General features: G+C 37.8%; 1 protein-coding gene across 3 annotated transcripts in view; it reads right to left on the bottom strand.

Moving 5' to 3' along the window:
* Nucleotides 1-22,606, bottom strand: part of LATS1 (large tumor suppressor kinase 1) — a 32,592-nt gene extending 9,986 nt beyond the window's left edge. Inside the window, exons 1-5 of one of the 3 annotated variants that reach the window (XM_027056651.2) lie at nucleotides 22,118-22,606; nucleotides 9,061-9,208; nucleotides 3,761-5,271; nucleotides 918-1,500; nucleotides 41-104 (exon numbers count right to left, since the gene is read on the bottom strand). In XM_027056651.2, the coding sequence (XP_026912452.1) occupies nucleotides 41-104; nucleotides 918-1,500; nucleotides 3,761-5,271; nucleotides 9,061-9,208; nucleotides 22,118-22,459 (2,648 nt within the window). In that variant the 5' untranslated portion in view covers nucleotides 22,460-22,606. Of the gene's footprint in view, nucleotides 1-40; nucleotides 105-917; nucleotides 1,501-2,505; nucleotides 2,569-3,760; nucleotides 5,272-9,060; nucleotides 9,209-22,117 lie in introns of those variants that run through there. The other 2 variants (XR_003419265.2, XM_015085428.3) reach the window with 2 other exon arrangements.
* Nucleotides 22,607-23,018: the final 412 nt, after the last annotated feature.

The following is a 23,018-nucleotide window of genomic DNA, read 5'->3' as shown; positions in this document are numbered from 1 at the left end:
TGGTCATATTAAGTATTCAAGAATTGTTAGATCGACTTACACTTCCATTAGCGCTTTGAAGGGATCTTGGTGAGCAGTGTGGTGTAGTAGAAATAACATGGGCCCTGTAATCAGACAAACCTGGGTTCAAAGCCTAGCCCCTACACTTCTTTTCTGTCTGACCTTGGGCAAACTGCTTCATCTAACTAAGCCTCAGTTTCTTTATCCTGCCTCACAGTGATGTGAGATTGAACAAAATCATGTACATAGAGTGTTTAAGGTTAAATAAGTTGTATAATAGTCATACCATGGAATCCTAAATAGTAGTGAAAATACATGTCATATGCAATAACACAGATCAACCTCAAATACATAAAAGAAGTGAACATAGAAGAATACATATAGAATGATTACATTGAAATAAAGTTCAAGGCAAAATAAAATAACATTGTTTAGGGTTATAAACATTGGGAAAAGTATAGGGAAAAGTAAAGAACTGTGATTACGAAGTTCTGAAATAATGGTTACTTCTGTGGAAGAAAAAGGGGAAGCAATCGTTTAAGGGCTTCAGAAGCACTGACAATCTAGTTTTTAAGCTGAATGGTGGGTATGGGACTTCATTTAAAAATTCTGGGGGATGCCCGGGTGGCTCAGTTGGTTAAGTGTCTGACTCTTGATTTTGGCTCAATTGTGAGGTCCCACTGAGCATGGAACCTGCTTGGGATTTTTCTCATTATTTATTTCTAAATAATGATATTTAGAAATAATCTAACACATTCTTTCATTTTATAAGTCTTGGTGTCTAAAGGATTCACTCACATTTATCCAATAGTCAAGACTGAAACCAGGACTTATGGCTTCCATCCAGTGAGAATACCTTATATCTTATTACATTTACAAGTCATATTAATATGTACAAATTTTATGGTTTTACTCACCACTCTGATAGTACTTAGAATCATGTGTCCATCTGAAGCCAGTGCAGAGGCCGAAGTCAGTCAGTTTAATATGACCATCACGATCAATCAAAATATTATCAGGTTTAATATCTCTATGAATAAAACCCATTTTATGAACACTTTCAACGGCACAGGTAAGTTCTGCTATGTAGAATCGTGCCAGATTTTCTGGAAAGATGCCCATTCTAATTAATAGGCTCATCATATCACCCCCAGGAATATAGTCCATTACAAAGTATAAATTGTCCTTATCTTGGAATGAATAATATAGACGAACTACCCATTCATTGTCAGCTTCGGCCAGGATATCTCTCTCAGCTTTAACATGAGCGACTTGATTTCGAAGCAGAACATCTTTCTTTCGAAGAGTTTTTGTTGCGTACAAAGCCTTAGTATCTACTTTTCTTGCTAGACAGACTTCACCAAATGCTCCTATTCCTAGTGTCTTTATCTTCACAAACATAGACTTGTCCATTTTAGCCCTCTTAAGACGGATATAATTAGACTCTTTTTGGCAAAGCATCTTTCTCATTTGATCCTGGGCATCTTGAGATAGTCCAACCTAGGCAAATAAACTAAAGGTTAAATGAGGAATTAGCTTCTATACCAAATATAAAAAATAGTTTGGAAAAATTCAGGCATATATTTAAAGGTTAAATGCATAATAATTTTTAATGAAGCATGTTAGAAATCTAGAATATACTTCAGAGAAAATTAATTAACACAAGTGCAGCTTAAGGGATAGTTAACAGGATATACAAAGGTGAGTTTTTTTTTATGCAGATTCTGCCGTGGAGAGCAAGATGATACCAACGGTCAGCTTCCTACTGTTTTCTAATGCACCCCAACAAAGTTCCCAATGTGCAACAACCAAACATCTGTTAACATGCATCCTCATCCATCTCCCCATGCATATTCACCCCAAATTATGTGATCAGACTACCTTTATTATATATGCTTCTCTTGTGGAATGCCTACAATTAAAATATTCTTCCTCTTTTCTTTCATGAAAAGAAATTCTTCCCTCAAGATTCATTTATTCTAAAAAACTGATGTATTAAGAACAAAAGAATGTCTTCTCTAACTTAACCACTCATTCACAGCCCATCTTTCTTTTGTTTTTCTCAGGCACTAGAGGAAGGGTAGGTAGGGTGCACAGCCACCACTAACACAAAATGCAAAAGGTTTCTCCTACCGCATTTAAAAAGGACAACTTGTTTGATTACAAGGTATCCTTTCGGTATTTTGGAACATTTCAAAGAATAGTCAATGTGACTTATGAAGACACCAAAAAACAGATTAAAAACAAAAGCCAACTTCTGAGTAGACATGGACTACCTGGATTTAGAAGGAAGTTTATTTTTGGCTAGTTTAATAAGAAACTAATTTAAGGGTTAAAATAGAATAGGAATGTAAGAAGTAGAGTCTGATTCTAGAAATGCAAGCCTAATTAGAATATAGCAACCTCATGCTTCTGTTAGGGTGTGCGCATTTGCATGCAGTATCTTTTAAGAAGGGTGGCATGCCAGACTTAGTGTAGAACTGTTTCTCTTAAAATCTTACTTGCCTACACAGTAATGGAGGCTACAGAAGTCAGCAAAGCTTCCAACACCATAAAAGTTTAAATCAGCTATTAGTGAAAGTGAAGAGGAAAAAGGAAAAATAAACTAAGAAAATACATACAGACAGACTTTAGTAAGAAATCCTAAGAGCTAAAATATGGATGGGTCATACAGATTATCATGGTGTTTCTCATCTAAGAAAATTCAATTTATAGCAGGAATAACAATACTGTGAAATCAGATTTAGACAAATCATTTTAAAAGAATGGCTCTCGTGACGCCTGGGTGGCTCAGTTGGTTAAGCGTCTGACTGGCTCAGGTCATGATCTCACGGTTCGTGGGTTTGAGCCCGGGCGTCAGGCTCTGTGCTAACAGCTCAGAGCCTGGAGCCTGCTTGGGATTCTGTGTCTCCCTCTCTCTCTGCCCCTTCCCTACTCGCACTCTGTCTCTCTCTCAAAAATAAATAAAACATTTAAAAAAATTAAATTTAAAAGAATGGCCCTCAAATTATGTGAGGAAGTTTCATCACAAATTTAAGCCTCTTGGATTCTGAGTGAAAGTTAAATTTGTTTGAACTGTAAAATGTGACAAAAATAGTAACAATGATAGTATCACCATAATATCCAGTGAAGATATGTACATAGAATCACAACAGACTAATTTAAAATGAGTGAGCACTTATTCTTGATCTCCCTTTTAGTGGTTTAATAATTTCAGCATATTTTTCTAGTACATTATAAAAAAAATGAAATTAGATGAGGAAATAACTGAAGAGATAAGTCTTTGGTACTTTTTAATAAGACCAACCAAATGAATAAACCTGACGAATAAGGTCCCAAAACTACTATAAGTAAAAAAAAAAAAAAAAGTTTCATATCAAGAGATGTACCCAGATATTTCTAGCTAGTTTAAACAGTTGTAAGAAAATGTATACAACTTAGAAAATAACCTTTGCAAAAAAAAAAAAGAAAGAAAAGAACCTTTGCTATTTCCATAAAAAGGGATTATGTACACCTAAATAGCACTCCATAAAGTATATTTTTCTTAATTTATTAGAACTTTATTACAGGAAATGGAGTAAATTTTGAAATACTAAAATAAAATGGTATAATCAAAAGTACGTTAAAGTTTACTGACTTTAAATAATTGATAATGTACTTAGCTATAAAAAGAAGGAAAAAACACTGGACTGATATTTAAAAATAAACACTAAGCAAACAGATGATCAAGTATAAAAATCTGCATTTTAAAAGGTTTTACCCGCATCATTTCATTCTCTAACTGTTTTTTCCGATGTAGCCGTTGCTGATGAGATTTGAGTACATTTTCTACATGTTGCTCCATAAAGAATTTAAACGCCTGAGGAGAGTAACTTTGAATACGAGATTCCCTTCGCTCTTCATCTTTCTTGTTTTTCCTAACAGTGATGGGTGAAGTTGTAATCTGTTTCTTTTCTTTATCCCCACCATCCATATTTTCGTAACTTTTTTCACTCTCATCTTCCTTGGGCAAGCTGGGCTGATCCTCTTTGCTAGATTTACTGATTGATTCATATGGGGGAACAGATGGGTTTTGGTGTAGCAGATGTTTTGGGTAAGGTGGAGGTGGGCCTTGATAATTTGGAGCCTCAGCAACAGGAGGCATAACAGTCATATTTGAAGTGGTACCCTCAGAAAAAGGACTAGGTTGAACCGTTTGAATTGGCTGGGGTATCCAAGAAGGGTGTGTAGGTGCTAACGCAGTCTGTAGCTCTGGTTTTAATACACGTATACTTTTCACAGGCTGTTGAATAGGAGCTGGTGTAATTGCAGTGACTGTTGTAGCTGAGGGCTGAGAATTAGCAGAATGACTCGTTCTATTTCCTAACGGGTTATTAAAGGAATTTGACCTCACTGGTATGTTAGGTTGCCATGTGGGGATTTCATGCCCACTGCTTGGGGATGACTGGGCTGGAGCAGAAGATGACTGAGGCCACGTTGTTTGCAGTCCAGGTGCATTAATGTTATAAAGTTCCATGTTATGACTGTTTCTGTTTGGCACCATCATAGATTGGGGAATATTTCCATTTGTATATGATGAAGGGGCAGCAGATCCCCCTGTTTGTAAAGCAGAAGAGCTCTGTCCATTAGTTGGGGTCAGAGGATACGGAGGGGGCGGCTGCCGATTCACAGTGCCAGCAGGGACATTTTGGTGTATCATAAAATCAGTTTGACCACTACCATTCTGAATTCCAGGTCTTCCTGGTGGAAAGTTAAATTTGTTGGAGCTCTGCATGATGATAGGTTGTCTGCCAACAGGAACAGAACTAATGCCTCTCTGTCCCTGATTAGGAGGATTCATTGGGGACGTGTTCAGAGGCGGTGGAGGATAGCCCTCCTGCCAGGCTCCAGGTGGAACTGGAGAGATTCGGGAGATTACATATTCCATGTTTCCGGAATAGCGCTTTGTTTGAGAGTTTGGTTCCCACGAGGGAGGAGGTGGAGTTGTACCTCTTGGAGGGGGAGTCTGGCCTCTGGGAGGTGGGGGAGGAGTGACACTCCTTACTTGAGGAGGTGGTGGGGGATTCACCCTCTGTCCGTTGCTTGGGTGGGCTTGAGCAAATGCTGTTATACCAGATCCTGACAAAGGTCTTCCTACATCTGTCTGCGAGTTGGGACTTTCGGAACGATAGGCCACGCTTTCTCCTAGTGGTGGGCCATGTCTCTGAGGAACTAAGGATTCTTTGGAACCTTTCCAGCTTTGTTTGCGGTTAACTGGTTGTTGCACACTCCCTATGGTCATAAAACAGAGAGAAAAAAAAAAGCAGGTTTTTAACATCTTATTTTTAAAAAATTAAGTTTGGAATTCTGACACAGCTAAATGGTAACTCTCTTTCAAGAATTATAAAAATCAAAGTTTAGTACAGTAGTATTATTTTACCTTTCAAATTTTACTTATTTTGACTAGGTAATACATTTTCATGGCTAAAAATTCTAGAAGTACAAAAGAATACCCACGTCTGTCCCTTAGCCAACCAGCTTCCTTTCTTGAAGGTAACCATTATCATTAGTAAGATATTTTAGGGATACACAAGTAAATAGCATACTTCCTATTTATATTATTATGCCTACTCTTCTTCTTAAAATGTTGAAGATTCTGTATATAAAATGTTTTCTTACTTTTAAAAAATGTCACCACAGTGTTTCACTGTATGGATATACCCAAATTTATTTAATCAGTTTTCCTACTGAAGAATATTAAGGTTGTTTCTAGTCTTTTGCTATACAAAAAAAAAAAGGCATCGAAAAATTTTGTGCAGATATCATTTCATATATATGTTAGGTAGATAAATTATCAGAAGTGGCATTATTGAGCCAAAGTTTTGTCCATTTAAAATTTTAATAGATACAACTACTTTTAAATATATTTCTAAGACACCAGGGGGTAACTAGCTGAACACTAAATATAGATTTTACAGAGTTTCTCTTTACTAAAATTTCCAAATAAATGAAATAGGCAAGAAAATATATGATACTCATACCCGGCCCCCAAATGAAGTTTTTAAAATAGTCTGGATACTTGGAAAAGATCTTTTAATACATTTAAAAATATATAAAATACATTTGTATAAAATTCAATATATAAAAATAATACAGTACAGAAAGATTAAGTATTTCAGTGTAAAGATGAAACCATACAAGCACTAAGAAAAAAACAAGTGAACATCCAGTAATATTGGGGTACCTCTTTTGTACCTCTTGGGAAGGTCTTCCCAGGTAGGACAAGGATAGAGAACATACAGTAAAGACTGACAGATCTAAATACATAAAACATTTAACAACATTCAAAACAAAATAAGAAACATCTACAAATCTGAAAGGTCAATATCATCCTGGGAGAAAATATATTTAATAACACATATGAGAAAAAAAAGGTAAATGTTCAGAATGTACAGTTTAGGGGCACCTGGTGGCTCAGTGGGTTAAGCCTCTGGCTCTGGATTTGGGCTCAGGTCATGATCTTACAGTTCGTGGGATCAAACCCCACATCAGGTTCCATGCTGACAGCAAGGTGCCTGTTTGTGATTCTCTCTCTCCCTCTCTCTTTTCCCCTCCCCCACTCTCTCTCTCAAAATAAACATTAAAAAAAATGTACAGTGTAACAGTCTATTTCAGCTAGACTGGGCAGCATACTGGGTCTGTGACTTGAGGAAAATCATCACTCTGGGCAACCTAGGCAAGTCCTCTGGCCTCCAAGCTCAGTCGCACCTTCCTCAGAGAGTCAGCTGAGGCTAAAGACAACATGTATTCACTCCACCGGCTTTTACCAGTTAAATCAGAAGTCTCCGCAACCTTCAAGTACACTGTCCTCTCTGTTCTGCACCTCCCATAAAGCTCTCTGTGTTCTCCCACTTCCCAAACCCTCCCACTATTGCCCTCCAACAAATGCTCCTATATCATAACCTCTGCCCCAAGCTTTCCCACCACCTCCTTAAAGTTGGTTATCTTCTGCTAACATTACTTTCTTTTCGGTCCTTTGCAATTAACAGGTTTTCTTTAAAAAATGAACTGAGCTAAAGATGGGATTCTACCTTTTATTATTCCTTCACACTCTTTGGACGCTCATGCTACCTGGGCGGCCACGTTCATTCCTCTCACTTAACGAACTCCTACTTGTTCATCCTCATTCACCCATAGTTTTGACACCTGGTCTACCCTAAGCCCTGCCATCATTCTGTAACTTCAGCATCCACAAGGACGGACCATCCATCACCCTCACCTCTCAGTTCCTTGGTCTCCTCCCCTCGACTCTACCTCAAGTATCATTCCTAAGATAACATTTCTAATTTTGATATCATCCATATCTGCTTTTTTTAAAATCACTTCTTTGAGGTTTATACTCTTGGACCACAACTCTCCTTTCCTATTTAACTACTACTACAAGCATTCTTCAACCCCATTAAGACCTCCATATTAATCCCTACTTCATTAATCGTCTGCTTTCTTTGTGATACACTTTAGCTATTTTGTTTTTATTATTCTTTTAAGTTTATTTATTTTTGTGCATGTGAGAGTTGAAAGACAGGATCTGAAGTGGGCTCTGTGCTGACATCAGAGAGCCCTATCCAGGGCTCGAACCTATGAACTGTGAGATCATGACCTAAGCCAAAGTTGGACACTTAACTGAATGAGCCACCCAGGCACCCCCACTTTATCTAATTTAAATCCATGGTCCACTACTTCTTACTTTCCTCTGTATTCCCTTTTCTCTTCTCATTTCTATTCATTCATTAAATTTTTATTGAGCATCTAATTAATCTAAGTACAGTGGTGAACAAATAATATCCCTGGCCCCATGGAACTTCCATTCTTGGGGGAGAAGACTGACAATGATAACAAACAAATAAACAAGGTAGGGGTGCCTGGGTGGCTGAGTCAGTTAAGCTTCTGACTCTTGGTTTCAGCTCAGGTCATGATCTCACAGTTTTGTGAGTTCAAGCCCCACATCAGGCTCTGAGCTGGCAGTGTCTCCCTCTGCCCCTTCCCCACTCACACTGTCTCTGTCTCTCTCAAAATAAATAAATAAACAAAAAATAAATAAACAAGGTAATATCTGTGTATTGATAAATCCAATGAAGGAACCATAAATGGTGTCAAATGATAGAGAGTAACAGGACAGAAAGGGATGGCATTCAGAACAGAAAAGGCTCCACCAAGCAGATGAATTAAGAGTAGGCAAAAGTCCTAAACTGGGAGCTTGGTATTTTCCAAGAACCAAAAGAAACCCAGTATGACTGGAGAGAAGTAAATGAAGGGAAGTGGGGTACTGGATAGAGTCTGAGAACATCAAGGCCATCAAGAGGTGTCTGGAAGGAATGAAACGCCACTAAAGGTAGAGGAGGAATATGCTCTGATTAAGAATTTAAATTATAAATTACACTTTTATCAACATTCTGAACTCCCTTTATCGATCTTATTTGTACCTGTTTAGAACTCTACTCACAGATGATTCCAGTTACCCACTTTTTTCTCACACCTGCCAGAAAAGGTGGAGTAAAGTGCAGATTGATTCCACTATAAATTCAACGATCAGCATCATCAAATGGCTTTAGCACCGTCAGGAAATTCTACTGATTCTTTTGGTCTCCACTACAACTCTCCCCTGTTCTGAGTCTCCTCAAATCACCTATCCCATTCCTCACACACCACTCCAGACAAATGACCTGATTTTACACTTCAGAGAAAGCTGAAGGCATCAGAAAGGAACTCCTTATCTTCCCTACATCACCTAAGCCTGTTTGTTCTCATTAAAGCAAAATGGTTGTTTCTCTTCCTCTGTAATATGCTAACAATCTGGGGAGGGGCAGTGAGAGAGGGGGACAGAGGATGTGAAGTGGGCTCTGCACTGACAGCAGCAAGCCTGATGTGGGGTTGAGCTCACCAACTGCAAGATCATGACCTGAGCCAAAGCTGGACAATCAACCAAATGAGCCACCCAGGTGCCCCGAGAGTTGATACACTGAAATGATTCTAAAATAATACTATTAAGAAATGAGAAAAAAAAAATGTCTGATTAATCACCTGGTTTCAAGCTGGCATTGAGAGGTCTGGCAGCTGCTGCAGCCATCTGTTCCCGGCGAGGATCTTGGTAACTCATTTTACTAATGAATTCAATTGCTGCCTCTATACTTCTGTTGTTAGTTTTCTGAAGAGCTTGTATAACCATATCCTGGTATGAAGTTTAAAAAAAAAGACACAAAGTTTGAATCTGGTAATTAATTAAGAGGCAAAGAGCACTATGAACTCCACCAGAGAAATTCATAATTAGGAATAACAGGGCCCCAAACCATATGAATGTCCTGTTTGTAAAACTACTACAAACACCCATACAATCTCAAAGTAAAAAAGAAAATAAATCTTCAAATCTTTCACATGTTTAATATTTTCACCTTTATGTAACATATTAAAATTTCTGGGGCAATCACAGCAACATAACTGATTATTTCCCATTCTTAATTTCATCCTTACACAAAGAAGACTGTCAGATTGTTAAAAACGTATCAAACAAAATACTGGAAGCCACTCTTTTGTATCATTAAAGTATTTTAGTAATCACCTCTGTCACTGTCTTTACTAGTAAAAGAGCTAGTTTTTGCTTCTATCCTTAGAGCTTCCATTTTTAGAGAACCTTATTTACAAGGACATATATCTAGAACAAATGGTAGAAAAAACACTTAGACTGCTATAATTATGTGATGAAGACTTTAGGAAGCTGCATGGTATGATGAAAAAGCAGAGAGTTTGGAACTAAACAAGTGAGTTTGCGTTCCAGCAGCCTCACATTACTATGCTTTTGTTTTTTATGATTAGAAGCAAAAATACATTCCAGTGATTGCGTGGCCCACTTTAGAACTGTATCAACTTTGGAAAATTATTGAACATTTCAAAGCTCAATTTCATCTGCAATACACTCACAGTGTTGATGGGAGGACTAAATAAGAAAACACGTAGGGTGCCTGGGTAGCTCAGTTGTTGGACATCCAACTTTGGTTCAGGTCATAAACTCACAATTGGTGAGTTCGAGCCCCACATCGGGCTAGCTGCTGTCAGCGCAGAGCCTGCTTTGGATTCTCTACCCCTCCCTTGCTTGTGCTCTTTCTCTCTCAAAGATAACTAAACATTAAAAAAAAAAAAAAAAAAAAAAAAGAAGGGCACCTAGGGGGTGGTTCAGTCAGTTAAAGCATCCGACTTCAGCTCAGGTCATGATCTCACAGTTCGTGGGTTCGAGCCCCACATCAGGCTCTGTGCTGACAGCTCAGAGCCTGGAGCCTGTTTCAGATTCTGTGTCCCCCTCTCTCTCTCTGCCCCACCCCCACTGTGCTCGGTCTCTGTCTTTCAAAAATGAATAAACATTAAAAATATAACATTTAAAAAAAGAAGAAGAAAACCTGTAAAAGCACATAAGCACAGGGACTGGAGATCAGATATGGGTTGTCCTCCTGCCCTGCTCCTTGCCCTTTGTATGTAAACCTAAATTATACACTAACATGCAGAAAATATATGGACAGGCTTTTTTCAAGAGGGAGGCACATATTTACTTATCATAGAGGAGCTAGTATTTCAAACAATATTTTAAAGTGAGAAATGGCTTAGTAAGACTAATGGGTGAACAGACTGCTGACAGACAACCCTCCTAATGAAACGACTAGGGTGAGACCAACCAAAAAAAAGGTTGTGGCAGAGACTTGCTGCCTACTCAAGATCCATTTTCCCTTTCTTGGAAAGTTACTGATTTTGTTGGAAGAAGTCTTCCTTATAGCTACAGTGGCCACATGACAATTCTGACAATGAAACAAAAACAAGGATTTGTGGAAGAGTGTTGCTATCCCTGATTTTAGGTACTAGTACTTCCTGTATCCTGTTTTGTAGATAATAGATACAACGTCTGTGCTAGAGCATGATGCCACCAACAAGGAAAATTCAAGAAACTCTTAAGAATCTTATGTTCTGACATCTTCAAGAGACTGAACCAATACTAGCTATATAAACTGAGTCACTATTTTGTTTAAATCATTACTATTTGGATTTTTGTTAAAAGCAACCAAACTCAAGCCTTAACTGATACAAAAGTTACAGTGTGATCACATTTTATGCCAATCAGACTTCTGCAATTTTGTAGTGAGACACAAAAGAATTAATAAGTTTCACTTTGTGTACAACTTTAATACAAATCACCCCAAATTAAAAATCAGCAGGGAGTGCTTAACTTCTAGCTAAGCCATACACAAAAATAGATTCAAAATGGATGAAAGACCTAAATGTGAGCCAGGAAACCATAAAAGTCTTAGCACAGGCAGCAACCTCTTTGACCTCTGCTGGAGGGACTTCTTACTGGACACGTTGCCATTGCCAGAGGCAAGGGATATAAAAGTCAATATGAACTATAGGGACTTCATCAAGATAAAAGGCTTCTGCACAGCAAAGGAAACAATCAACAAAACTAAAAGGCAGCCCACGGAAGGGGAGAAGATATTTACAAATGACGTATCTGATAAAGGGTTAGTATCCACAATCTAGATCAACTCAACACCCAAAAAAACCCACAAATAATCCAGTGAAGAAATGGGCAAAAGACATGAATAGCCACTTTTCCAAAGAAGACATCCAGATAGCTAACAGAAACATGAAACAATGCTCAATAGCTCATCATCAGGGAAATACAAATCAAAACCACAATGAGATACCACCTCACACCTGTCACAATGGCTAATATTAACAACACAAGAAACAACAGGTGTTGGTAAGGATGTGGAGAAAGAGGATCCCTCTTGCATTGTTAGCGGGAATGCAACTGGGGCAGTCACTCTAGAGAACAGTATGGAAATTCTTAGGGATGCCTGGGTGGCTCAGTGGGTTAAGTGTCGGACTTTGGCTCAGATCATGATCTTGCAGTCCATAAGTTTGAGCCCCACATTGGGCTGTGTGCTGACAGCTCAAAGACTGAAGCCTGCTTCAGATTCTGTCTCGCTCTCTCTCTGCCCCTCCCCTGCTCACTCGCTCTCAAAATAAATAAACATTAAAAAGAAAGGAAGAAAAACAGTATGAAAGTTCCTCAAGTTAAAAATAGAATTACCTTATGATCCAGGAATTGCACTACTAGATATTTACATAAAGGATACAAAAATACAGATTCAAAATGCACCCCAATGTTTATAGCAGAATTATCAACAACAGTCAAACTATGGAGAGGGCCCAAATGTCCACCAACTGATGAATGGATAAAGAAGATGTGGTATATGTATACAACAGAATATTACTCAGCCACCAAAAAGAATGAAATCTTGCCATTTGCAAGCACATGGATGGAACTAGAGTATATTATGCCAGGCAAAATAAGTCAGTCAGAGAAAGACAAATACCATATGATTTCACTCATACATGGAATTTTAGAAACAAAACAGATAAACATATGGGAGGGGAGAAAAAAAGAGAGAGAGAAGGAAACAAACCATAAGAGACTCCCCGCCCCCCCCCCCCCATAAGAGATTCTTAAAGACAGAGAACAAACCCAAGGATTGATGGAGGGAGATGGGTGGGGGATAGATTAGATGGGTGATGAAGGAGGGCACTTGTTAGGATGAGCACTGGGTGTTGCATGTAAGTAATGAATCCCTGAATTCTACCCCTGAAACCAACATTGCACTGTATGTTAACTAATTAGAATTTAAATAAAAATTTGCAAAGAAAAATAAATCCACCAACTGATGAATGGACAAAGAAGTTGTGGTTTCTATATACAATGGAATACTACTTGGCAATGAGAAAGAATGAAATCTGGCCATTTGTAGCAATGGGGATGGAACTGGAGAGTGTTATGCTAAGTGAAATAAGTCAGGCAGAGAAAGACAGATACCATATGTTTTCACTCTTATGTGGATCCTGAGAAACTTAACAGAAGACCATGGGGGAGGAGAAGAGGGAAAAAAAAAGTTACAGAGAGGGAGGGAGGCAAACCATAAGAGACTCTTAAATAAAGAACAAACTGAGGGTTGATGGGGGGTGGGGGAGAGGGGAAAGTGGGTGATGGGCACTGAGGAGGGCACTTGTTGGGATGAGCACTGGGTGTTGTATGGGACCCAATTTGACAATAAATTATATTTTTAAAAATATAAATAAGTACAAGAAAAGAAAAATAAATAAAACTGGTTAGGCCAAATGAACTATATTCATGCTACTCTCCCACAGCAGTGTCATCTCACTTGGTAAGAAAAACTGGCACCCAACATGCTTTTTCAATATTGTGGGAACCATATCTTGTTAATTACACTAGAATTTTAGCTGGTGATTATTATGCTGGCTTTTACTTTTGAAAAGTTATTGCTATATGTCAAAATATTTTTTACATCTGTTAACAGTATTGACCAAAGTTGCAAAACTGGAGTGTTAGTACCAGTGTGAAAAAGAGCACTCCCATATCAGTAACTTTGGAATAGAAGTTTCATGTGATAGGAAACATTGTGTCCACATTACTATGGTTTTTTTCATGCTTAGAAGCAAAAATACACCCCATTGATTATATATTTACGTACTCCAAGAATGCATCAATCCTGTTTAACATTTATTCCTACAAAGAATTTAATCTCAAAATATTTGAGATTTTTAAAAAATTTTAATTATATGAGAAAGATTGGGGAAGGGGCTGAGAGAGAGGGAGACAGGGCATCCGAAACAGGCTCTGTGCTGACAGCAGACTTGAACTCACAAACCGTGAGATCTTGACCTGAGCTGGTCGGACCCTTACTGACTGAGCCACTCAGGCGCCCCTGAGGTTTTAATCTTAAAGACCACTAGAAACATACTCTCAAAAAATTGCAACAGCTTTGAACCTGGTGTAAAGGAACAGATAGGATTTATGAAATGATAAAATAGTGAGGTGAAAACTGGACAAAAATTTTAAAGCACCAAGTTAGAAACTTAAACAAATTCTTCAATATAAAGAGAAGCTATCAGAATGAGTGATTCAAGGAGGCAGCAGAAAAAATCTGCCATACCATATTCTCTATATCACCATGGAGATAAATACTACTCTAACTTCATTATTTGGACAAATGAGGATTGACAAATGCCTAAATGCTTTTAGTAAAGCAACTTTGCTTAAGGGATTATTAATGTCAATAAGGTGACAATTTTGAAGCGTGTGGTGGTAATAAAGCTAACATATCTTTGTTAATGTAATGACTGTTATTATTGCCAACAGATAAAGAATAGGCTATTGACCTAAATGAAGTTAAGTCAAAGAAAGACTCAATACCCTACGATTTCACTTATATGTGGAATCTAAGAAACAAATGAATAAAGAAAAAAAAAACAGACTCTTAAATACAGAGAATTGGTGGTTGCTGGAGAGGAGGTGGGTAAGGGGATGAGCAAAATAGATAAAGAGGTACAAGAGGTACACACTTCCAGTTATAAAATAAGTAAATCATGAAGAGGAAAAGTACAGCATAGGAATATACTCAATAATATTCTAATAACAACATATGAAGACAGATGGTGACTACACTTACCACGGTAGGCAATGCATAATGTATAGAATTGTCAAATCAACATGTTATGTACTTGAAACTAATAACACTATATGCCAATTACACTAAAAGAAAAAAATAGAGCATTAACTAATGCTTTAGATTTCTGAAAACAGTTTACATTACAGAAAGAATTTTTAAGTTCCTGAAAGGAATAGACCATGTTCGATATGACTCATTCTGCTGACTGAATAGTTCACACACAGTAAGAAATACATAGCTACTAAGGTGACTTCTCTGACATAACTCATTACTACTTAAGAGTCTTTATAGCCATGTGACTTTCTAAATGCTCTTTTCCTAGCAATATATAAAAGGAAAGAATAAGGTCAACGATTGCCTTCTGGCTAAGGGATTAGGGAAAAAGTACTCTGGAGAAACTCCATGTGAGCCATTTCCTTAATTCTCCAACTACTAACCAGGAAAACATCACAGGTCCTCTCCTCCTCTCTCTCTCTCTCTATTTTCAGGTACAAATTTAGTATTTTTAGAACCCGTAAGCATAAAAATGATAGTAAACAATATTAATCAAATGGATGAACAGAGTAGGCCAGAAAGATTCATCTTTTTTCTCCGTGGTTTAAGTGGAATCTCCCTTTTAAAATTCTTTACTATAATGCATACTTAAGTTCTGAACATTAGAGATATCTGAAAATGTTACCATATTAACAATAGAAAGAATTTTAAAGGTAATTATCTTTATGTAGTGGAGCTAAAAATAATTTTTGTTTCTTCTTTACATTTTTAAATTTTTGACAGGAATAGGTACTTTTATAATCAGTAAAAAAAGTTACTGTAACTTTAAGGAAAACATAATACTTGCTCATTCACATTTACATTTTCCATGGGCAATTTGTATCCAAAATGATTTCTGCCACCTAAAATATTCACAGAAAGTATGTAATCATGCAAAATAAATTTTGTTAATAACCGAAACAAAATATATATGTATACGTATATGTATGTTTGTATGTGTGTATATATATACATATATATATGTATATATATATATATATATATATATATATATATGCTATGAAAAACTTTCAATATGAATTCTAAAGGTAAATATTAAAGACTTGGCCTAATTTACATGAACTGAAATTTCATTAAAGTAAAACTTAGAAGAGAACTCAGTGATTCATTAAAAAGGAATAGCATCCCAATCACAGGGGTCCCAGAAGATGAAGAGAGAGAAAAAGGGGTAGAAGGGTTATGTGAGCAAATCATAGCAGAAAACTTTCCTAACCTGGGGAAACAGACAGACATCAAAATCTAGGAAGCACAGAGAACTCCCATTAGATTCAATAAAAACTGACCATCAACAAGACATATCGTAGTCAAATTCACAAAACAGACAGACAAGTAAAGAATCATGAAAGTGGCAAGGGAAAAAAAGTCCTTAACCTACAGGGGAAGACAGATCTATCACAGCAGACCTATCCACAGAAAGGAGTGGCAGGATATATTGTGCTGAATCAGAAAACTATGCAGCCAAGAATTCTTTATCCAGCGAGGCTGTCATTCAAAACAGAAGGAGAGAGGGGCGCCTGGGTGGCGCAGTCGGTTAGGCCTCCGACTTCGGCTCAGGTCATGATCTCGCAGTCCGCGAGTTCGAGCCCCGCGTCGGGCTCTGTGCTGACCACTCAGAGCCTGGAGCCTGTTTCAGATTCTGTGTCTCCCTCTCTCTCTGACCCTCCATTCATGCTCTGTCTCTCTCTCTCTGTCTCAGAAATAAATAAATGTTAAAAAAAAAATTAAAAAAAAAAAAATAGAAGGAGAGAGAAAGAGTTTCCCAGACAAACAAAAACTAAAGAAGCTCCTGACCACCAAACCAGTCCTACAAGAAATTTTAAGGGGGGACTCCCTGAGGGTAGAAAAGGTGAAACAAAACAAAACCAAAAGCAACAAAGACTAAAAAGGACCAGAGAACATCACCAGAAACTCCCAACTACATAGGCAACACAATGGCAATAAATGCGTACCTTTCAGTACTCACTCTAAATGTCAATGGACTAAATGCTCCAATCAAAAGACTTAGGGCAACAGAATGGAGAAGAAAACAAGATCCATCTATATGCTATTTACAAGAGACCCATTTAGACCTAAAGACACCATCAGATTGAAAGTAAAGGGATAGAGAACCATCTATCATGCTAATGGTTGCCAAAAGAAAGCCAGAGTAGCCATACTTCTATGAGACAATCTAGATTTTAAAATAAATTCTGTGGGGCACCTGGCTGGCTCAGTCGGTTGAGCGTCCGACTTCGGTTCAGGTCATGATCTCACGGTTTGTGAGTTCAAGCCCCACGTCAGGCTTTGTGCTGACAGCTCAGAGCCTGGGGCCTGCTTCGGATTCTGTGTCTCCCTCTCTCTCTGCTCCTCCCACGCTCACACTCTGTCTCTCTCACCTTCAAAAATAAATAAACATTAAAAACAAAATTTAAAAAAATAAAAAAAATAAAGACTGTAACAAGAGATGAAGGGTATTTTATCATAATTAAGGGGTCTATCCCCCAAGATGACCTAGCAATTGTAAACATTTATGTCCCCAACTGGAAGCACACAAATATATAAATCAATTAATCACAAACATAAAGAAACTCCTTGCCAATAATACCGTAACAGTAGGGAACTTCAACATCCCACTTACAGTGGACAAGATCATCTAAGCAGAACATCGAGAAGGAAACAACAGCTTTGAAGGACACACTGGACCGGATGGTCTTAACAGATATATTCAGAACATTTCATCCTAAAGCAGTAGAATACACATTCTTCTCAAGTGCACATGGATCATTCTCCAGATTAGATCACACACTGGGACACAAATCAGCCCTCAACTAGTACAAAAAGATCAATATCATACCGTGCATATTTTCAGTGTTTATTTATTACTGAGATGATAGAGACAGAGCATGAGTGGGGGAGGGGCACAGAGAGAGAGGGGGGACACAGAATCCGAAGCAGGCTCCAGGCTCTGAGCTGTCAGCACACAGCCCAACGCAGGGCTCGAACTCACAGACCGGGAGATCATGACCCGAGCTGAAGCCAGACGCTCAACCGAGCCACCCAGGCGCCCCAAGTGTTCATACTGTGCATATTTTCAGACCACAACGCTATGAAACTCGAAATCAACTACAAGAAAAAGTTTGGAAAGACAACAAATACTTGGAGACTAAAGAACATCCTACTGAAGAATGAATGGGTTACCAAGAAGTTAAAGAGGAAATAAAAAAGTATATGGAAGCCAATGAAAATGATAATACCACAGCCCAAAGCTCTGAGACACAGCAAAGGTGGTCACAAGAAGGAAGTATATAGCAATCCAACCCTTCCTAAATAAGAAGAAAGGTCTCAGATACACAACCTAACCTTATACCTTAAAGAGCTAGAAAAAGAACAGCAAATAAAACCCCAAACCAGCAGAAGACAGGAAATAATAAAGATTAGAGCAGAAATCAATGCTATCTAAATCAAAAAAATAGAACAAATCAATGAAACAGGAGCTGGTTCTTTGAAAGAATTAACAAAATTGATAACCGCCCCAGCCAGTTTGATCAAAAAGAAAAAGGAAAGGACACAAATAAATAAAATCAAGAATAAAAGAGGAGAGATCACAACCAACACTGCCGAAATACAAACAACAGTAAGAGAATATTATGAGCAAGTATATGCCAATAAAATGGGCAATCTGGAAGAAATGGACAAATTCCTAGAAACATATAAACTACCAAAACCGAAACAGGAAGAAATAGAAAATTTGAACAGACCCATAACCCATTAAGAAATAGAATTAGTAATCAAAAATTTCCCAAAAAAACAAGAATTCAAAGCCAGATGGCTTTCCAGGGGAATCCTACCAAACATTTAAAGAAGAGTTTAACACCTATTCTCTTAAGCTGTTCCAAAAAATAGAAATGGAAGGAAAACTTCCAAACTCTTTCTATGAAGCTAGCATTACCTTGATTCCAAAACCAGACAAAGACCCACTAAAAAGGAGAACTACACACCAATTTCCCTGATGAACATGTATGCAAAATCCTTGACAAGATACTAGCTAATGGGATCCAACAATACATTAAAAAAATTATTCACCACAACCAAGTGGGATGCAACCAACCTGGGATGCAGGGCTGGTTCAATATCCACAAAACAATCAATGTGATATATCACATCAATAAAAGAAAGGACAAGAACCACATGATCCTCTCAACAGATGCAGAGAAATCATCTGACAAAATACAGCATCCTTTCTTGATAAAAACCCTCAAGAAAGTAGGGATGGAAGGATCATACCTTGAGATCATAAAAGCCATATATGAAAGACCCACCATTAATATCATCCTCAATGGGGAAAAAATGAGAGCTTCCCCCCTAAGATCAGGAACACGACAGGGATGTCCACTCTTGCAACTGTTATTCAACATAGTATTGGGAAGTGCTCACCTCAGCAATCAGACAACAAAAAGGAATAAAAGGCATCCAAATAGGCAAAAAGGAAGTCAAACTTTCACTCTTCACAGATGACATGATACTCTATATGGGAAACCCAAAAGATTCCACCAAAAAACTGCTAGAACTGATCCATGAATTCAGCAAAGTCACAGAATATAAAATCAACGTACAGAAATTGGTTGCATTTCTATACACCAATAATGAAGAAGCAGAAAGAGAAATCAAGGAATCGATCCCTTTACAATTGCACCAAAAACTATAAAATTTCTACGGATAAACCTAACCAAAGGGGTGAAAAATCTATACATTGAAAACTATAGAAAGCTTATGAAAGAAACTGAAGACACACACAAAAAAAGAAAAATATTCCATGCTCCTGGATAGGAAGAACAAATATTATTAAAATATCAACATTACCCAAAGCAATCTGTATATTCGATGCTATCCCTATCAAAGTAACACCAGCATTCTTCACAGAGCCAGAACAAACAATCCAAAAATTTGTATGGAACCACAAAAGACCCTGAATACCCAAAGCAATCCTGAAAAAGAAAACCAAAGCTGCAGGCATCACAATCCCGGACTTCAAGACGTATTACAAAGCTGTAATCATCAAGACAGTATGGTACTGGCACAAAAACAGACACTTAGATCAATGGAACAGAATAGAGAACCCAAAATGGACCCACAAACGTATGGCCAACTAATCTTTGACAAAGCAAGAAAGAATATTCAATGAAATAAAGACAGTCTCTTCAGCAAGTGGTGTTGGGAAAATTGGACAGCGACATGCAGAAAAACGAACCGGGACCACTTTCTTACATCATACACAAAAATAAACTCAAAATGGATGAAAGACCTAAATGTAAGACAGGAAGCCATCAAAATCCTAGAGTAGAAAGCAGGCAAAAACCTTTCTGACATCAGCTGTAGCAACTTCTTACTTAACACGTCTCCAGAGGCAAGGGAAACAAAAGCAAAAATGAACTATTGGGACCTCATCAAGATAAAAAGTTTCTGCACAGCAAAGGAAACAATCAACAAAAGTAAAAGGCAACGGATGCAATGGGAAAGGTATTTGCAAATGACGTATCAGATAAAGGGTTAGTATCCAAAATCTATAAAGAACTTATGAAACTCAACACCCAAAAAAACAAATAATCTCGTGAAGAAATGGGCAAGAGACATGAATAGACACTTTTCCAAAGAAGCCATCCAGATGGCTAACAGATACATAAAAAAATGCTCAACATCACTCATCATCAGGGAAATACAAATCAAAACCCCAATGAGATACAACCTCACACCAGTCAGAATGGCTAAAATTGACAACACACAATTCTGGGGCGCCTGGGTGGCTCAGTTGGTTGAGCTTCCGACTTTGGCTCAGGTCATGATCCCACGGTTTGTGAATTCGAGCCCCATGTTGGTCTCTGTGCTGACAGCTCAGAGCCTGGAGCCTGCTTCCCATTCTGTGTCTCCCTCTCTCTCTGACCCTCCCCCCGTTCATGCTCTGTCTCTGTCTCAAAAATAAATAAACATTAAAAAAAATTAAAAAAAACAAAAACAAAAAAACACAGGAGGGGCACCTGGGTGGCTCAGTTGGTTAAGCATCCAACTTTGACTCAGGTCATGATCTCACAGTCCATAGGTTGGAGTTTCCTGTCGGGCTCTGTGCTAACAGCTCAGAGCCTGGAGCCTGCTTCTGTCTCTCTCTCTCTCTGTCTCTCTCTCTCTCTGTCTCTCTCTCTCTCTCTCTCTGCCCCTCTCCCACTCACACTCTGTCTCTCTCAAAAATAAATAAACATTAAAAACTTTTTTAGAAATAATAAAATAAAATAAATTAACAACACAAGAAACACCAGATGTTGGCAAGGATGCAGAGGAAGAGGATCTCTTTTGCACTGCTAGTGGGAATGCAAACTGGTGCAGCCACTCTGGAAAACAGTATGAATATTCCTCAAAAAGCTAAAAATAGAACTACCCTATGACCCAGCAATTGCACTACTATTTATCTAAGGGATACAAGTGTGCTGTTTTGAAAGCGCACATGCACCCCAATGTTTATAGCAGCACCATTGACAATAGCCAAAGTATGGAAAGAGCCCAAAAGTCTATCAACAGATGAGTGGATAGAGAAGATGTGGCACGTATATATACAATGGAGCATTACTTGGCAATCAAAAAGAACGGAATCTTGCCATTTGCAACAACATGGATAGAACTAGAGGGTATTATGCTAAGTGAAATTAGTCAGAGAAAGACAAATATCGTATGACTTCATTCATATGTGGAATTTAAGATACAAAACAGATGAACATAAGGGAAGGGAAATCAAAAATAATATAAAAACAGGGAGGGGGACAAAACATAAGAGACTCTTAAATATAAATATCAAACTGAGGGTTGCTGGAGGGGTTGAGGGTGGAGGCATGACTGAATGGGTAAGGGGCATTGAGGGAGACACTTGTTGGGATGAGCACTGGGTATTATACATAGGGGATGAAACACTGGAATCTACTCCGGAAATCATTATTGCACTATATGCTAACTAACTTGGATGTAAATTAAAAAATAAAAAATGAAATAGAACAAAACAAAATAAAACTTCTAAATTCCAGTAGATTGAGCAACATGTAAATTTTTAGTTTTGTGAATGTGGGCCTGAATGTGATGTGAACATCGCTGCTTAATGAAACCCTGATTATATTTCTTTCTCTGTAGTACAAACTTTAACTTCAAATGTTTCGAGCTGTCATTTCTACACAGCTCCCCAAAGCTCCTACTGCAGGCAGAGAAGTCCCTACCTACTCTGTCTTCCCCTGTGGCTTTCGTCAACAGCACTTACATTCTGACTTCATGACTTGACCTTTTAAGTCCCAGAAACCACAGAGAAAACTAAAGAAATAGTTATTTGATTTTGTTTTACTAATTAATGGAATTGTAAACAACATTCTTTGCTGACAGAGTATACAAATTCATATACATAGTTAAATTGTCTCAAAGGAATTATTTTGCCAGAAGATCACCTAAAAAGTGTTAGGTAGTAGTGTAAGATAAGAAAAATTCTTTCTTTTCTTTTTAAAAATTCCTACCTCATCAAATCCAGCAGCTTGCAAATCTTGAAGCATTTGTGGATTAACTTCTGAAGTACTCCGACTTGTTTCATTTGCAAACGGTTGTAGAGAGTTTCGAATTTCCAGTAAGGCTTTATGATGGGTCCCAAATTTGGGTGGATTTCTAACTTGTCGAGGATCTTCAGTTGACATTTTACTTATGTTATGCTCAGCTTTAGCAGCATCTGATGGTTTGGATAAATTCCTAAGGGATTCCCGAATTTCTTGCAACATTTGCCGGCTACTGCCAGAGTAGTTACTGGCAGGAAAGGTCTTAGGCCTCATTTGTCTATATCCTTCTGGCTTTTCACTCCTCTTCATGAAAACATCTATATTTACAACCCACACAAAGGACTTCTTTAAGAGCTACTTGATAGATTCAGAGCTTTCTCTTGAGCAAAACTGAAAAAGATCCTTAGCAGAAGTCGCCAGGAATGATGAAATTCTTTACAATTCAAATAATTAACCCTATAAAAGAAAAATAAATAAAAGGTATAAAATGATTAATAAAGCAGTACCATGTATTTGGGGGGGAAACACTGATTTAGTAGTTAGAGACCTGTGTTATAATTCTGGCTCCATTAAGGACGGATGCAATAAGTTAGTTAACCTTTGTGCCTATTTCTTAATCTATAAAATCACCTCAAGTACTGTGGTGATAAAATGTAATTTTAAGAGTGCTTAGCTGGGGTGCCTGGCTGGCTCAGTTGGAAGAGCATGTGACTGTTGATCTCAGGGTCACTGAATTTGAGCCCCATGTTTGGTGTAGAGAGTACTTAAATAAATTAAAAACTTAAAAAAAAAGTGTGCTTAGTAAGCATATAAAGTATATACAAATGGGGCATCTCGGTGGCTCAGTCAATTAAGTGGCCACCTTCAG

This window comes from Acinonyx jubatus, chromosome B2 (genome assembly GCF_027475565.1).
Source record: "Acinonyx jubatus isolate Ajub_Pintada_27869175 chromosome B2, VMU_Ajub_asm_v1.0, whole genome shotgun sequence".
Taxonomy (NCBI): domain Eukaryota; kingdom Metazoa; phylum Chordata; class Mammalia; order Carnivora; family Felidae; genus Acinonyx; species Acinonyx jubatus.
This window is presented reverse-complemented; position numbering and strand designations above follow the sequence as displayed.